The sequence below is a fragment of the Epargyreus clarus genome, unplaced genomic scaffold (assembly GCF_041222505.1).
Source record: "Epargyreus clarus isolate Ecla_fem2 unplaced genomic scaffold, WU_Ecla_fem_2.2 ptg000023l, whole genome shotgun sequence".
Taxonomy (NCBI): Eukaryota; Metazoa; Arthropoda; class Insecta; order Lepidoptera; family Hesperiidae; genus Epargyreus; species Epargyreus clarus.
The window spans coordinates 9,484,618-9,497,420 of NW_027332230.1; the positions used below are offsets into that span (position 1 = coordinate 9,484,618).

The 12,803-nt window shown below is 32.3% G+C and overlaps 1 protein-coding gene across 1 annotated transcript in view; it reads right to left on the bottom strand.

The window, feature by feature from the left end:
* LOC140751477 (semaphorin-2A) overlaps positions 1–1,528 on the bottom strand; it is a 90,426-nt gene extending 88,898 nt beyond the window's left edge. The window contains exon 1 of the mRNA XM_073085351.1: positions 957–1,528. Coding sequence (XP_072941452.1) covers positions 957–1,086 — 130 coding nt within the window. The 5' untranslated portion in view covers positions 1,087–1,528. The remainder of the gene's footprint in view (positions 1–956) is intronic.
* Between the last annotated feature and the right edge of the window lie 11,275 nt (positions 1,529–12,803).

Genomic DNA, 12,803 nt, shown 5'->3' on the forward strand with positions numbered 1-12,803 from the left:
AAATAAAAAAACTGTTTTTTGTAAAAACACATACTAAGAGTAGGTACTGTGCCGTCCTTGGACTTCTGTAATCAACTCAATATAGAACAATGTTTTTTTTATTTATTTATTTATTTATATGGTTCTACCTGAAATTCGTAACAGATTAATAATTGTTGCTATAATCCTAGCTTCACATCAGGATTATCCTGGGTTATGGATGCCATGGACACACAGACAAACACAAAGACCCAGAACAAAATTATAAAAATGATTTAGATATTTGTGTGGTCGGAGATCGAACCCAAAACCCATTGTGTCAGACCGGAACGGTAAACGCTTCACAACACGGGTTATTTGCCACTTCTGAGGATTATGATGGTAACCCATATGTTAGTCAGCCGGCATACACAACGTATATAATAAAAAAATATATATAAGTAATAAAATAAAATGTTGAAAAGCATATGTTTTTATAATAATAATAGCATAAAAATGTGTCAGTTTTTTCTTTTACAATGTTTGTTTTGTGATATGATAACACAAAGTGTCTAAATAGGACAGTAACACTGTCTAAGAAAACTTTAACAATAAGCTTGATTATACAGCTGTTAGTCATTAGACTCTATGTGAGATCTTGTTGTGCTTAAATAACTTCTCCTAAAGTTGAATACCCGTCCAGATAACTTAGTTATTAATTTATTTATTATAATAGCCGTTCTACAATTTTTAATACATTGCAAAACAATGGTTGATGCCACCTGGTAAATATACTTGTGATAGGCGGCCCAAAACTTATAATATAACTCACAATAAATTCACAACAAATTAAGATTTGTTTTGAGCGCCAGTTAACTACATAATAAACTAAAACAGAATTTTAAAAATCTATTTAAAAAGGAATATTAGTATTTAACGTAACTTAACTAACGATAACAACTTTTGCAACTATTACAGTAATGAGTGACATGACTCACCTCGGTGGTGTCGCACGCGATGATGCGACACCGGCCGGCAGCACGGCTGCTCCTGGAAGGCGGTCCAGGAGTCCGCCAGCGCCGCCGCCACCACCCACAGCATCCCCGCAATCCATTGCCAACCGGCCATCCCGACAGTTCTACCGCCAAACTATCGGCCAGTCAAACAACCGGCACATTCACCTGGCACTAAATTACACTGAATCCAACTACATTAGCGCCGCAACTCCGTGCAATGCGACCGACTACTATGCCTTAAATCAACAAACAATTCCGGTAACTTCAACAATGTTTATCTGTTTACATTACGCACCTAAATCGAGTCTTACAGAGATTACGCTTCCGTTCGAATCATTCGAGTTGAACGGACTTTTGGCTATTAATCACCGTAGTCGCGTCGCGGCCTTGTTATCTCATGTCGAGTTATAATCTGTTCGTGAGGGTTTACTTTGTTCGGATCGCGTGATTTATTAGTTGGGAGAGTATCGTCGCGATGTTCGCAACGTGTAGGGCAAGTGCCGTGACGTGCGCACCCACCAACGCCATGAGGAGAACTGGCTGGAACTGACTCGTCGCTACTGTCGCTAGACGGACCGCCTCGGTGCCGCAAGAGACAACGACTCCGCCGAAGCTCGCTTTGCTCCTTGATACGAATCCTTTGCGTTAGACAAGGAAAGCGCGCCCGAAATGGCTCGCACCACGAAAGCTCCGGCGAATAAGGAAGCTCGCCCGCTTTATTCGTTTAAGGAAAAGTTGTAAGTTAAAAAGTTTTGATAATTTCGACGATCTGGAGCCGCTTCGAATTCGTATGGGGGAGATTGACTACGCAGTGACCCTCGGTGTCGTTACGAACATATTGTAATAAGGGGGATTCTCTTCATGAAGCGTAGTAAATTTACCTAATTTATGTTTTCGTTGGGATACACACGAAAAAAGTTTTATGTTCGTAAGCACGCAAAAGGAAGTTGGCAGTTTATTTTTTGTATGTTTATTAATAAGTAGCCTAGTAAGTATTAGTCACGTCAGGTCGGACATGTGTGCGTAATAAATTATCGAGGGAATTCTAAACAAGCCGTTGCTACGTCATCACTGAAATAACCCCGTCTAATTTATAAGTGCTGGGGCAATTTAATTTGGTGTGTCGACAAGATAATAGGTAGGTACTTAATGATCACCTAAATAGCAGCAATTACGTTATTTACAAGCGACTTTAACAAGCCGTCGTAAACAAAAACAGTCATAATTCAACGATGCTACAAGCTATTTAAATAAAGTTGTACAAAATCTAGGGTTAGTAATTACGATAGTTTTAGTTTGATTTTATTTTCCATTGGCTTGTAACAACGAGTAAATCTTTTTAACAAAAGAATGACCAGCGTAGATAAATTATTTAACACTGCATTACTGCCACTTAAACTTAAAACACCTCCGAAAGTATTTAATACAGAATTCTCAGGTAGATATATCACAAAAAATATCATTATTTCGAAAGATTTTTCCACATACGATTACTTGGACTGTGTGTAATAAGCAAAATTGCTTTGACGATTTCTGATAACTGGTTTCTTATTTAAAACGATGCCGATGACATCAGTGCAGAAAAAAATCTATATAAATTTAGCAACCATTTTTGTTAGCAATAATTTTGTATAAAGCAAATAACGTTTTCATAAAACGACAGTTGTCTTAATATTGTAAATTGGTTCTCTCATGGGTTCCTTTAGTGATGTCCCTGTAGTCTTACCCCAATAGAGCTACAGTATGCCCTATCTGCCCTGTGTAACTACATAGTGTTATAAACACTCGAAGGTGTGGTGAGCGTTAATAATTACCCTATAGTCCCGGATAACCCAGAGTCCCCCAAAGTAGAACTGAAGACTTCCATTACCTGGTGCCACTCTCACTGCCAAGCGTAACTTTTGAAGCTTTCCTCGTCAACAAAAAACATTTGTAAAACAAAATGAAACTTTTTGGTAATCTAATGCAAGTAGGTATATTTTGGTAAAATTTGTACACATTTCTAAAATATTTTCATAGCTATGAAAAGGCAACCGAGCGCGCAGCCCACTTGATGTTATTTTGAGTAGTCATTATAACACATAGGCTTTTACCACTGCCCGAAATAGCTCGAATGCACTACTTGTGCTGGAAATACTGATGACCCTTTTTTTTAATGTGAAAAGAGTTAATTACGTGAAGACCTAGGTACTTCGTAATCTCTGGGATTCCACAGAGTTAATTCCAAACTGAACTATCTGAAGTCGATCAAAAGTGCGGTACCCCAAATTAATTCGGTACAATTAGAAAAATATCACTTTCTAAACCCCTCATAACAACATAGATACCTACGTGCTACTATAACGCAATTATTGAATATTGAGATGCTTTTCATTGCGGCTGAGATATTCTAAAAAGTAACAATTTATATTTAGTTTATCTTATAATAATATTTAGTAGCGAACATTTTTAGCAACTACATAGTTAATGCCTACTTACCTATAGATACTGGCATTGAAAAATAGATAGCTAAGTTCGAGTCGCTATCGAACAATTTCGTTCCGTACAATAACATGAAACGATTAATGAGAAAATGTACCTATATTTAATTATTTTGAGTAATTAATAATTAAACATGATGAATGAATTTTATGTGTTCAAAACTTTGAAAAAAATAAAATTCATTAATCATGTTTAAAATAATATTTGAAAACAGCTATGGTTTATTTCACGAAAATCCTTCTAAAACACGAGTCGAGGAATGCAGTTTGAGTTTTGTCTGAAACCGAGAACTCTCTGGAACGAGTTTCGCAATAAGGTCGGCTCTACCATTGTAGAGTTCAACCATATGAGATTACAAATATATACAATGTACCATTGTCCTCTTCTTCATGGCACATTAGAGGTGGTATAACCCTTTGTTAGATCTGGAGACACCAGCGATATGTATATTTCTGCCTAATTAATTAAATAATTAGCAGTGTCAAACCCTGCTCTATTCTGGTACTTGATAAAGTATGGTACTTTTAATAAGTTAATATTAAAACTACTTCACAAGTAAGGAAGAAAATAACCCTTACCATGCCTTATCAAGTGTCTCTACACTTACATGCGACATTTCAAATAGTCGTAGAAGAAGCAACGCACTTCTGGCCAACCTCAGATACGATTGAAGTCCTATACCTATAGTACAGATGTCCGTAGGCAGCGGCGACCACTTACCATCAAGTGGACTACATGCTCATTTGCTGCTTTTCTATTACAAACAGCACGCCTCAAGAAACACGTCATCCGATATCAAAAAAAATCCGGAAGGTCCATAAATTTGTATTTTTCCAATCTTGTTACGGAACACTAAAACAAATGAGGTCAACTCTGTTGGAATATAGCAAAAACTCAAGCCTCTTATAATGTATAATATTCAAGTAGGTTATATATGATAAAGCTGGCAGCTGAAAAACATATATTTTTACTTCTTCTAATTTGTCATTCTGTCAATGATTCGATATAATAAAAAGTATCTTTTTGGAGTGAATTTTATTTTATTATATTTCATAGTTTATTTTCTCGTTCTCCTGTGGCCTATTCCCAACAGGTTATGGGCCCAGGCTACGCTATCGTAAAATATTGAAAAATATAGTCATCTAAGTATAAAATTTATGTAATATTTTAAACATGGAGTCGCGGAACAAAAAGACACATGAAAAATGTTTGATGGCAAACAATAATATATAAGTGTCTAAACCAATACTGTCTACGGCGAAAACAATAATGGATGACTTAAATAAAATTACGAATGGAGAATTTTTTGGCTACACAATTATTTTGACTGCGTAAGAAACAACTTAATTTGGAATTGCGACCAGATATCAAACGCTGATACAACTTATTTTAATGATTGAGTAATATGATCACTAACTTGGTGCTAAACTTGATTAAATGGATCAATGGATGAAATGGATCGACGGATTATGGATCAAAGGATGAAACGAATCGACGGAATGCATATAATTCAATGTCTCATCTTTTAGATTCAATGAATACATTCAAAATATTCAAAGTAAAATTGAGACCTGAAACAACTGAACTTCAAATATCACACGCTTGTAAAAATATAAATTTTAATATAGAAAGTTGTGTAAACTACTACAAGAATACTTACTACATCATGCAGATACACAAGCTAATATGATTTTTTATCATGGAAACTGTTGGTGTAAAAATTATATTTTTTGCGATCTGAACCCGTCGCTATTACTGATGCTAACTGTCATTATATCAAGTACCTAATTGAAACAAAATGGAGACAGTAGTAGCTATATAACTGTAAATGCATTGGACACTGCAAATAAAAATAAGGACAGTTTCGCTTTTATGTCTTAAAAATGAAATTTATTTGATTTTTGTTCCAATTCTAACCCTGACACTTGTTTTTCTTTTAGATTTGAAAACTCTGATCACTTTGAAAATACAAAGGATTAATATGTGTCAAATGACAGACTACGTTTAAAATTGGAGGAGCTAAAGATTTGGTAAAGGTCAAAAACAAAGAATTTAAAATTCTATACTGTTCACCAAAAGTTCTGTGGAACTTTAGTTCTATGGAACTTAAGCTGTACCTATGCAGCTTCTTAGTAAATCGAATTGAATAATAAAAGGTATGTGCCGGTTATTAAAAAAATGAAGGGCATATTTATAAAAATAGTAAATGTCTAATATGTAGTATAAAGGATGATAGTATCATTATTTTTCATAAAATGATAGTTCACAGTATAAAATAAACTTAATTCAAAGTTAGAAATCGTATTAGTTATGGCACAAACGGTCATTTGAATAAACAGAAATTAAATTTGAATAGCAGTGATAGCCTAATGGTTAAGAAACTCGACCTGTCTTACGAAGGGTCCGAGGTTCAAATCCCAGGCAATCACCTCTGAATTTTTTCAAAGTTATGTGTGTATTAGAAATTAATTATTACTTGCTTAAAAGGTAAAGGAAAACATCGTGAAGAAATCTTCTACACCTGAAAGATTTATATAATAAAAAATCTGAAAGGTATGTGAGTCTACAAATACTCACTTGGCTAACGCGATGAATTATGACCTAAACCTTCTCATTCTGATAGGAGACTCATGCCCAGCAGTGGGACAATAAATGGGTTGATGAAATTTGAATATTTTTAAAGATTTTATTATTGACCGTCATGTGACAATCTTGAATACTTATATGTAATCTGTGATCTTGAATTTCTGAAAGTCAAGACTGACCAGCTAATGGTAAAAAAATAAACATTTTTTTTTTTTATTATTCACTGTGATGTTTGCGATTCGATAACGTCGACTTCCTTTGATGACAAAAATTGTCTTTATGTTACATGTATTTTAAATGGGAAATAAGTATCATTTTAAAAGTCTAAAAGTGAAAATGTATCCTATAGTAACATTATTCATTTACATTATGATAATGATCGAGAATATATTTCTGAAATAATGAACTTAAGGAATTTTTGTTGGCAAGATAATTATGTATCATTAAAATTTACCTTATAAAACACAATAAAATGGTGAAACAGAGCAAATGAATCGTATATTAACCGAAATGGTTGTAAATGCGAAATTAAATAAAGCTTTTGGGGTGAAGCTGTTACAACAGTCATATACCTACTTATATTTATAAAAATATACATATTCCCCACTAAAGCTCTGATAATAAATAAATAAAACACCATGTAAATTGTGGCAAGGTAAAAACAAAATCGATCATATGAAAATGTTTTGGTGCTACTGCTACGTTCGTAACACAGTTAGCAAGATTAAAGATAAAATAAATATAGTTCAAAAAAACTAAAAAACACGCTTTTATGATAAAATTAACTAAAAAGTAGAAAATCTAAATGAATCTAGGAATCAATTAAGGAACAGTAAATAGTATAATTGTGAAATAAATCTACAAAGTTTGAACGAAATCTGGCCGTTTAAAGTGGGTCAAAATCGCGCCCAAAGAAGTCGGTTACAAACATACAGGTGAAGCTAATAAAAAGCGTGTAAATATTTTAGATCCAGCCTAGTTGGTAAAGATTTTAATGGATATACATTATTAAATATTAAAAGTAATGAAATGTCCATAGCTGCTAAGCAGATCATGTAGTTGATGAATTAAATATTGAAAATAATGACAACAAACATTGAGCATTACATATCAATATAAAATTTAGAAAGCCTGACTCTGATTCGGCGAAACTAATTGAAAGCTAACAACAACATTCCTTAAATGATAATGCGTCAACAATAACTATTAAATACTTGATCAATCCCTGAATTATTATATACGGATGCACAATCCTGATAGCTGATCTTTATTAAGTACTTTGCAATAATTACCTAAATAATTTAAAGGTATTTTAAGGTGCCTATTCAATGGTGAAAAGCAGTACAAAGTGAAATTAAGCCACAAAGGAGCAATCAAATCTGATATTTTGTTTACAGACCTAAATATGTTAACATTATTAGTTGCAAGTGGGTATTTACCACAAATAATAATGAACTAAGTAGGTAAATCAGAAAAAATAACAAAGCTCGTTTAGTTGCTCGAAGTTTCACTAAGAAATTCAGTTTCAGTAAGAAATTTTACAGGATTAAGATGTAACGTTCGCACCAATAGCCAGATTTACTACATTTATATAGATTTAAATGTACAGCATATGGACGAAAATACTACCTTTGTAAATTTCATTTGATATAATTAGAAAAATATATTATAATGGTTTTCATACAGAGAACATTTATATGGTAGTACCAGAAGGTAAAGGTTGCTAAAGATAAAGAAGGTTGCCTAAAGATAATAAAGTAAGTAAATTAAATGAAAGCTTTAACGGCTTAAAGCAGACATCTCGGCTTTGGTTTGAACGTCTTCATGTTATACTTAAATATAGGGTTTAAAAACTCTTAAAGGTACATTCTCATGCAGATGCATGTAGATAAATGTTTAAATATACCTATATAAGATAAATTAATACGGATAAGAATAGATATATGTATAGAATAAGATATATGTATAGTCCCACACGTATGTATATGGTTTAATAATTTCAACAAAATAAGCATTATAAATTTGCAAAAACATTTTAATGCAAATAATTTATATTACAAATACAAAATAAATAACATAATTTCTTGATATAGATGTTGAAAGAATAGCAAATACAATATCACTTAATCAGTCTACTAATGTGCAAAATGTGTTAAAAATATTCTATAAGTGTAATTTATCCTAATCACTTTCCTTATAAATTATTCAGTATTAAATACTGACTTATACCATGGTGCACATTGTAGAGTTAAATTAAAGTTACTACTTTGTATAGAAATGTAAAAGTAAATGTACTTACGCATCCAGATTTTTTGTCTTAAATGTGTAAATATTTAAAACATCTTTTAATGTTATATAAAAGATATAAATAGTTAAACCTAATCAAATGAAAGCTGTAATTATAAGTAGTTAATTATTGCTTATGTGGACTCTGACTGAGAAACTGAGAACGCGACGAGACGCACAAACATAGTATTAGAAACTATTTGTTCAAAGTAATTAAAACTGCATAATTTCGTGAAACACACGAAAACAATGTAGACACTGTCGCAGTCTCATCAGCTAAAGCAGAGTACGAGTATAAGGTTTTGTTTGAAGTTTTCTTTGTATATTTGACTGACAAATCGATGTGGTCTGAAGTATCTTCAGCTCCACATGTGCCATGGTTAAGTTTGCCATTGTAAAAACATTTATATTTATTGTAAAAAGATGTGTGTTATGGAGTTTCTTTCGCCGCTTCTTCTCCATAACGAAACACCTAGTGAAGTGGTGGTAGATGTAATGACATTCAAGAAGTGTTCTGCAAAGAACGTATTTATAAATTGTTTTATACTTGAATTTTTGAGGGAGGCTGTTGGAATATAGCAAAAACTCAAGCCTCTTATAATGTATAATATTCAAGTAGGTTATATATGATAAAGCTGGCAGCTGAAAAACATATATTTTTACTTCTTCTAATTTGTCATTCTGTCAATGATTCGATATAATAAAAAGTATCTTTTTGGAGTGAATTTTATTTTATTATATTTCATAGTTTATTTTCTCGTTCTCCTGTGGCCTATTCCCAACAAACTCGTTATAGCATACCGCGATCTTGATGATGAGCGGACAACAACACTTTTACAAAATTTATTTTACTCGTGCTCTCGTAAATGAACGATCTCGTAAGCAGTTATAAATAAAACATGAATATTTAAAGTTTTAATTAATATACGTCCTACGTTTTAATTTCATTTTAAATGTAACACTACTGTGTGTGTTGGAAAACTCTTAGTTCTTTGATTTTATGTTGTTGACAATTACACCAGACAAAAACGTGACTAGAGGACAATTACTGGATTAAATACAAAACTTATCCAATGTTTTTCAATTACAAGTAAGTACTATTGCTTTTCAGGTGGGCTCCAATAACTTTATATATAAGGAAAAACATCGTAGAGAAATAAATAAAATTTTCGATTTTGATTTTTGATTTAATTCAAAACATGAGAAACTCTGTTCAATTATATTTATCCTTATTAAATGAAGAATGAATATAAGTAAGTATATAACAAATACCTTTACATTTGTATTTGCCGATACTACTAAACATTAAATATTAATGACAGTTAATATGCACTTATAGTCTGATTCCTAATTAGGTGTCCAAAATGTAAACAAAGAAATGTCACTGTCAACAAACTCAACAAAAAACGAAAATTTAACAAATATACATTTAACAAACGCATTATGTAAACGAGAAAACATAAGAGTTTGATCACAATCACGAAAATGAATAATATCAGTTACGAAACTTAAAAATGACAGCACAAGAAATGTCTTGGATTCCGATTGTGTTACCATTATCACATTTTAATTTTCTACCATAAACTTTGTTTTTTATTATTATTACTGTATGAAACGAAATTGAGGTGATATAAATATTAGAAAATGTGAATTAATCTTAATTTATTTAGATTATTATTTTATTATTGTTGTATTACTTAAATATCGACAAAAATTAAAACTACCATTTCTAACGTATTTTCTTGATAGGTCAACACCTTTGTTTACATTTTGGACACCTAATTATGAATCGGAGTATAGGAAAGTTTTGAACTGAGACATTGACATCTACACAACTTAATATTCATTATGTCCCTTATGACAGTCATTGTGTTAGGCATTCGATTTGAGGTAAACAGAAAATTCATAATAAAATTATTAATTATAAATTGATAATTTTTTATGAATTATTTTTAAAATGCGAATAGCCTCTCCTTTGATGAAATAATTATTATGATTTGATATTATAATTTAAGTGATATTTATATAGTTTTTTATTATTTATGAAAAGGGTTCAATATTGTAAAATATCGATCGTATAATTAACGTGTTAATTTAGATTGTACGGCACGTTCCGATTCTCAATAGAGTCTTTACATCGTAAAGAATGAAAATGTGTTTTTTTTTATTTTTATCTAAACAACTAGTTCAAAAAATATTTAATAACGCTTTGTAGTACAACTTTATTTCAGGATTTTTTTCATGAAACTCTGAAACAGTAAGTGAATTTTATCTTTCCGTAGCTGATTACAGAGAGTATATGAGTGTTATTACCCCATACGGTCATGCAGAGAAACAGTGCCTTTACGAGCAGAACTTGCCAAGGCGCTGGCGTTGCGATCGTAAACGGAAACATAGTTTTACTACAAATGACCCATCCTTCCTGTCTCGCCTTTGTCTTGTAATGTCCTTTAGCTTTAAAGGTTATAAATTTGCTGAAAATATTGCAGGAAGATCCCCGATATATAGAGGTTTGTGACCGGTTACGTTCTGTTGAAGTCCTGAGTTTTAATACGAATTATTGTAGACAATTGGCAAGTAATTACATAATGAGTATGTTAAAAAGAAAGAAGTGAAACAGTTGATTTTTAGTAATTAGAATAAAAGTGGTGGAGAAATAAAGGTTTTGGTTTGCAAATATCAGCATCTTCTATGTGATATTAACAATTATATTAATTGGGGATATTTCTACTCCAATAATTATATAACCACTGTTGGATTCAACAATGCTGGAATGAATGGTAACAAATAATTTTGTTGAAATTATTTTAAATTAAAATCATTATTTTATACCTACACAATTAAAAAATACATCAACAATTTCATTATGCTGCCATTAGGTACAACTTGGGTGAAATAATAAAAAATAGGGCACTTAATGTAAAAATATCAGTAATAACTCGAAGAATAGATATTGCTTAGTTAAAAAAACAATAAGGGAATTGCCCCACAGTTGGTGCACGTTAATAAGATGAGGAAAGTGATCTCGCGTCGCGGTCCATTTTCATCAGTTCCTCAAGTTTTTCAATAAAAACTTTCGATGGTATGCAATTTACATACGGTACGGATCCATTTATTTCCCAAAAGATTTCAAATAAGGCGATGGAGGTTTTTGGTATACATCTAAGAAAAGGTCGTGTTGCTGTCAACGACATAACTTATTACGTTTTCGAACTCAGTACCCTTACCATGAGTTTTTACGTTTCGACAAATATGACTGTTTTGGTATTTGTTTACGTATTTGCCCACACAATTTCCAATCAGCGCCCCTAGCGGATTGTGTCAGAACTTGGAAATAGTATGGGCCAATACGTAAACAAATACCAAAACTGTCATATTTGTCAAAACGTAAAAACTCCTGGTAAGGGTTTTTACGTTTTGACAAGGTAAGGGTCTCTGATACTGTATCTTTTGATTTACCACAATCATAATCATCTTCAGCCAGATAAAGTCCAACTGCTGAGTAGAGGTTTCAATTCCAAGACAACGACGTTACAAAGCTAATGCGGGTTGGAATATAAATAAAGATTTTCACTAGTAAATGTACTCCAATAATTATCCTATATATTAATATGGATGTTTAACTATATTTACCTATAATAAAATGTCGTATTTACCTGATATGTGTGCGTAGTTGTGTGCGCGCGCGTGTGTGTGTGTTTGTATGTGTCTATGAGATTGCATGCACACACATGTATATAACATGCTAAAGTACATACGTACATGTACGTTAGTATAGTCGGCGGCAAACTGCTGGTCCGCTTTGAAGTTGTTTCGAGCAGATGTAGTCATACAATTTGCTATGGCGATGCGATTCATTTTTATATTCAGAGCGGACTAGCAGTTTTACGCGGACAATATAAAAGATATATCCGTGAACATGTAGGAGAATATATTATTTTGTTGTTGAGTGTTAATGAGTGGTACTGTTGCATACCCCCGAGTCTGTTTAGGTTATTCCTACGAATATGTCTTCCTTGGTTATTCGTACTGTGCACATCAAACATCTCGGTGTTGCAGTTTCTACCCGCTTTAGTGCTAGGCTAGCACAATAATTCCGGCATAAAACAAAATAACACGCACATTGAGTCGTAAAGACAGGCTGTGTACTCTGGAGAGGATATTTCGGGACACATGAAATATAAAAATAATTTAAATGTATGTATGTATTATGTTTATAACATACAATATACATGTACGTTTCTTAGTGATAATCTTACTACTACTTTTAAATAACTATTCTGTGACGATGTCAGGGTGAATTTTATTTATTTTATCCTCAAATATTTGATTTATAATTGGTTTTATAAGTTTCCTGGATAAAATTCATGCTATGCTTAAAATTTCTAAAATATATAATATGTCAGACAACTATCCCCCCATAACAGCTACAAACTAATTAAAATAGCCTAGATAAATCCCTGAACAATACATTGT